Here is a 6,000-nt window from a genome sequence, read left to right on the forward strand (position 1 = left end):
AATACAGAAATGTCTTGTCTCAGGGGCATATGAGGGTGGAAAGCATGGTAATTCGAAAATACTACAGGTTTTCTACTAATACAAAGCTTAATGCTAAATCCTGAAGTATCCCTTTAACTGTAATTCAAGATAATTTAGGCTACACTGGCTACACTGTATTACCATGGCTACATTGTGGTAATACATACAATTTATGGTATATGGTACCAATTTATTAAAACCATGGTTTGCTCCAAAAACCATGGTTACTACATTCATGGTTACAATGGTTTTACTGTAGTATTACTACAATATACAGTAACTGTAGTAGAACCATGGAATCAAAACCATGTTTGTTTTTTAAATGCCAAAATACCGTGGTTACTACAGTCATAGTTAACTACAGTTTTACTAAAGTAAAACCATGGATAATTTTCATAAGTGACCCGTCATCGCCGATCATCATCACCCTGGTTCTTCCCATCTTCATCTGCCTGTTAAGAGACACATCATTACTGTCAGCTAAGTCTTCATCAGTTCAACGATCATTATCCATCACATCTGCATTCCTTCCCTGCATTGCTCTCCCCTCTGCACAACTAATAAAACTTGTTATACTCACTAAACCTTGTCTGTCCTCTTCTGAGTGTGACAGCTGGGAGATCAAGTGCAAGATATTTGGCCATTGCTGGCCATTTTGTTTCCTCCTGTTGGTGCATGTGACTGTGCTTGTTTTCACCTTGTTTTTTTAATTTTTTTATTGGTTGTCCAAGTTGTGTTTTTTTGTTTTGTTTTTTTTAGTAGATTGTTGTGATGTCCTTACATTAATTCACCACTAGATGGCACTCAAACTTCTTTAGTTAGATTCATGTGTGAAGTAAAGGGAATAAGAGTTAGAGAGAATGCTGTGTATGTGTGTTTTCCTGCTGGTTGATAATCGATATTAAAAGTTTACTGAGAGGAATACACTTTATTTTGCTTCTTGTCATGAAGACATATAAAAAATATTTTCCCAGGAACAGGGTTGGGGAACACTCTAGTAGAGACCTGGGGCATAATATTTCTTCTTTATTTTTATGTTTCTTTGTTTTGTTATGTTTTAAATAATGAAGGTTTTCGTTCACATTTCAAGGGTTTAAATTAGATTTGAATCCCATATTTTTGGATTTTTCAGCTCTACTGTGTGTGTGTGTGTGTGTGTGTGTGTGTGTGTGTGTGTGTGTGTGTGTGTGTGTGCGTGTGTACGCATGTGTATGTATGTATGTTATATATATATTAAAACAATTAAATATGTAAAACTGTTTTATTTTAAAGGACAGTTGGATTCTGGGGATTCTGAGGATGAAGACACTTGCTGGTCCATGTATTTTGATGATTCTCTGTCTCTGCTCAAGGTCAGAGGCTGCCACGGCCTTTGACCTCCTGCGTGAAACTGCTGGTGAATAATTTGACCATGTATTATTCTCAGGTTCATATAATTACAGGTTTTGCAGGGCTTTGTTTCACTTTCTACTCACTTTTGTTACTTTTTCCTTCCATTCAGTGAGTTGGACAGGGACTCTGCCCTGTGGTGGATGGGACTGTGAGTGTGCATTCAGGAGACAGCAGGGTTGCTGTTGTGTTGCGAAGCCACTGTTTGAGCTGGAGGAGGCCACCTTCATGCGTTTGGTTGGCTTATGGGAAGGATTGTCTCACCTGAACAGCCAAATAGAGGAAGTCACAGGTAGTCATCACAATTGTCACCTCACATTTACTTATCTGAGATGGAACATTATGCAAATGTTTGCAGAATTTTCTTTGCTTTCTGTCCCATCCTCAAGCTGGATCTAAGATAGCCTTCACTGCTGCAATGCTACCAATGAGTGGATGTCTTGGGCCTTTCACCAGCAACATGTCCATCTCTTACCAGTCTGTCTCACTCAATCAGGGAAATGGGTACAATTCTGCATTGGGTAAGCAGGCCGAAATACACCGTGCAACATTACAACTTTACATATTAGGGCTGTGTCATAAACCTAATGTCAAAAAACTATTGGAGGAGTCAAAGGCAGTTCTGAATGTTTATTGAATACAATTTTAATTAAACAAGGCAGTCCAACAGGTCAAAAGCCGATGAGGCGGTCTCTGAACCGGTGAAGGGGTGAGATTAGGCAAGTAGTGTGAATCGAGAGAAGAATGAAATGCTACAGGTACAGGATAACTGGGATAACTGAGAGCTGGGACATGACACAATACCACTTGACTTGAACTCGGCTAGAGAGAGGAGAGGAAATAAGGAGAAAATAATGCCACGGTCACTCTAGACTTTAAGCAAATACAATTTCTACAGACACTATACTGCAGCGCTCATAACTTTCTTCTTCTTTAAATAAGTCAACACATACCATAAAACTTCAAATAATAGCCTGGGCTTTTATTTTCCCAAATCGCCGAACTGCACCGGCTTGTATTTGAGACAGACCTCTATATGAGACAGGCCTTTAATTTAGTGTTGAGATGAGCATGACAGTAGGAGGTTACCATATCTGTGTTTGTGTTTAACAGATCAGTTAATGTAAGAATTAGCCTACTATATTTCCGTATGTCTAAAGGGGGTCGCGTACCAGACGAGAAGCCCAGTGCCACGTCTTTACAATTCGAACACATTATTCTCTATTAGTGTACATTGTCTCAAATCGTCGTTAATGTATATACTGACTTCATCCTGTGCTGCAATATACATTCAGTTTTACATTCATTAACAGAAATCAGGTGCGTGGATGAAAACTGCTGATGTTATCGGATTTTCAGGTGATATTCTCAATTCATTCAGTTAACGGACGCTCTGAGGTAAAGTGAATTCAGACTGCAGAATAAGTTTACGATTCTATATAATTGTACAGTACAATCATAACATAGTACAGACATGATCTTAATTCCATAATATCCTTAAACAAAACAAAACTTTTGGCCATAAACTGAAAGTTATCCGAAACACATCAACAAGAAAGAATGAAGGCTTCCCTGTACAACAACTGCAATAATGTGATACAAAAGGACCCTATTCATTTCTATCATCATCACCGCGATCCTCAACTACAAGTTCATTGGCGAATTCCTCCTCCTCGTCACTCTCCTCCACTTCTCCCTCTCCGGCCTCCGCTAACTCTGCCTGCCTTGTTTGCGCTAACAGCTCCCGCCCAGATGCGCAGGGTTCTCTTGCGTGCGCAATCTGCTCAATAGAACTGGCTTAAACAGACAATCTGACGGGTTTTAGAAGATTAAATACAACCCGAAACTAAAAAAAACAGACCAGGCCTCTATTAGAGACCGGCCTTTATTTATCCAAACCTGTAGCCACACCAGGAGTGTAAAAGAGACAGGCGTCTATTTGGGACTCGGCTATTATTTGAAGTTTTACGATAGTACATCCAGAATGGAGATATACTGTATTCAATCTACTTCACTTTTTTTTCTAAGATCAAAGAAAACAGCCCTTTAAGGACCACCCTTATTCATCATTGATTTAATCTTAACCAGTTTAATAAATTAATTAATTAAAGCAGACAAATCTAAGTTGAAGTACATGACTTCAACCCATTGTGGTAATTAACGCATTAATTTACACTATTAGTTAATAAAATATGTTATTAAGGAATGAATACATTATGAAACATTTAATTAACAACAATTCATATATGACTTCATCTATTAACCATTTAGAATCTTTATTAGTTACTGATGCAGTAATCATTAATTAATGGTTTAGTTATTCATGAATCATACACTAACACATGATTACCTGTGCATTAGTTAAACATGAATTAATGCTTATTAGTGCACCTGTATTGTAAAGTGTTACCAAAACATCAAATAAAATAGTCCAGGCCTGGTCCTCTCTCGTCCTTCACTGCCGTCACTCCTCCTTTTCTGCTGCCGCTCCTCCGTGAGAGATTTGTCGCTCATCAGTAATCACGCCACCGGCCTCGCGCCGTTCTCCCACGGCCCTCGCCATCGTCCTGCTGTCGTGACTGTCAAAATGGAGATATTTAAAAACGATGACGTAAGTTCGGTCATGCAACGCATATTGTACCAATAAATATTCATGTTTATACCGATATTGTGCCTGTTGTGTGCTATTCACTTTCACACTGTTGTCACAAAATGATCCTGTCATTAGAATCGCGTGATAACTTTATTATTTATTTTTCCATCTGTTTCATCTCAGTTTTACGTATGCGCAGTAAGGTGAATTTAGCATTTTCCAGAAGTTTCTCATCCGCACTGAAAACGCCTGAAAACGCCAGTGTGGACGGAGAGCATTTTTAAACGAAAATTCTGTTTTCAAATGTATCCGGATTAATGTAGACGTAGCCTTAGATTCAAATGTGTAACAAAGGCCACTGGGCCAAAAACAAATGCTAGTATTCAAATTAGTGGATTTCATTGAGCTGTGGAATGAATTGTTCCCAGTATAAGTACATGTGCAAATGATTAACCCAACATCTAATTTAAATTATGCTTAGAATATCATCCTTATAGAAACAGCTTCTCAAAATAAGTCTGAGTAAGCCAACAATACAAAGTATTCAAGCTGAACCTGATTCTTCACAGGTACATTCACAGCCCCCCACGCTGGGCTCTTCTTCTTCTCCTTCACGGCTTATTCCAAAGCTGGCGATGCAGGAGAGCGGCTCTACCAAAAGCTGCAGTTGATGAAGAACGGTCAGCTGATTGCCTCCTCCTGGGAGGATAACCGTGAGGACTCAGAGGATAGTAGTACTCAGACTGTTCTTCTCCAGCTTAGACGTGGCTGTCAAGTCTATGTTGAGTTGCTCTCAGGCAGACAGCTTTGTGGAGACACCCAGGGCCATAACACTTTCAGTGGATACCTGATCTATCCATTCTCTGAGTAATGAGAGAAGACCTGTAAACACATACACAACGATCTTCATTGTAATGCCTTCCACAGAGATTAAAACAATTTAAAAAATATGTTAATCTGGAATTCTTTATGTGAAATTGTCATAGAAATTACAAAAGCAGTACGCTACCATTGCAACAGAGTATATGGCTTAATGAATAACGGTTACTTTAATAGCTTTCTGTGGCACTTATAACTTCCAGTTTGTTGACATTTTATAATATATTATTTTATTGATTTGCTTTAATCTTCATATGTGTATGTATAAAGTGCTTGGAGCCAAAGGAGAGAACATCATCAGATGTTTATCAGACGAGCATCAGCTGCATTAACCATATACGGATGACACATTTTCTCTGTTATTAGAAGTGTTCTATATTATTTTAGAATGTAATAAAGGAATGGATCATAATCTTCTTTTGCACTGGCTATTATTAGAGTGTGGATAGTCTAGAAGTAATAGGAAACTGCAAGGAGACAGAGGGGCACTAGGACATGGACCCAGGTCAGACGCAAATCCTGCTCCGAAAGAGAGGCCATTCACATTCCAGATGAAAACTGCAAACTGCTGCAAATGAAACTGAAAGATCACATCCTGAAGTTAAAACACATGTGTCTTCATTAAAAGTAGTGACACTATTTTGAAAATTGCTGATGAAAAATTAAATGAAGCTCATATCTTGCTTTCATTGAAGTGAACTCAGTTAAATTTGCATATAGTGCAGGAATTGAAGATTAGATTTATATTAATTTTGCAGAGACATGGTTATGTTGCCAAGAGTAAATGGAACAGTTTTAACAAAATGGATAGCTATCCGATCAGTAAAAACGCACGAATGACCAGGTGTAAATAGGCCCTTTGGAAATCTGTTCTACACAGTCTAAATTAAACCTCAAATACCAACCCCTGCACTACACTCTGTGGCAGAGCTCTGACAATAATGACAATTTTAAAATATAAATAATAATGACATGATTTCACTTTGAAATGGTAAAGAAGAACGGGCTCCCCCCATGTAGCCTGGGTTCTCCCACATTTTTTTATTTTTTTTTCTACTGCCAAAAAATACTTGTTGTTCCTTGCCACATAGATCAAGCAATTCAGTTTGTGTCCATTG

At 38.4% G+C, this 6,000-nt stretch overlaps 1 protein-coding gene across 1 annotated transcript; it reads left to right on the plus strand.

Moving 5' to 3' along the window:
- The first annotated feature begins 1,303 nt into the window (after positions 1-1,303).
- LOC309505730 (complement C1q-like protein 2) lies at positions 1,304-5,278 on the plus strand. Its single transcript, XM_082179200.1, has 4 exons — positions 1,304-1,417; positions 1,523-1,702; positions 1,800-1,931; positions 4,573-5,278. The coding sequence occupies exons 1-4, from the start codon at positions 1,321-1,323 to the stop codon at positions 4,872-4,874; spliced, it is 711 nt and encodes a 236-aa protein (XP_082035326.1). The 5' UTR covers positions 1,304-1,320; the 3' UTR covers positions 4,875-5,278.
- The last annotated feature ends 722 nt before the right edge of the window (positions 5,279-6,000 follow it).

Source organism: Leuciscus leuciscus, assembly GCF_965113295.1.
Source record: "Leuciscus leuciscus genome assembly, chromosome: 9".
NCBI classification, from domain to species: Eukaryota; Metazoa; Chordata; class Actinopteri; order Cypriniformes; family Leuciscidae; genus Leuciscus; species Leuciscus leuciscus.

Coding starts and splice junctions, on each gene's coding strand:
- LOC309505730 (XM_082179200.1), top strand. CDS start 1,321: ATGAAGACACTTGCTGGTCCATGTATTTTGATGATTCTCTGTCTCTGC. Junction 1,418..1,522: donor CCTCCTGCGTGAAACTGCTG/GTGAATAATTTG, acceptor CCTTCCATTCAG/TGAGTTGGACAGGGACTCTG. Junction 1,703..1,799: donor CCAAATAGAGGAAGTCACAG/GTAGTCATCACA, acceptor CCCATCCTCAAG/CTGGATCTAAGATAGCCTTC.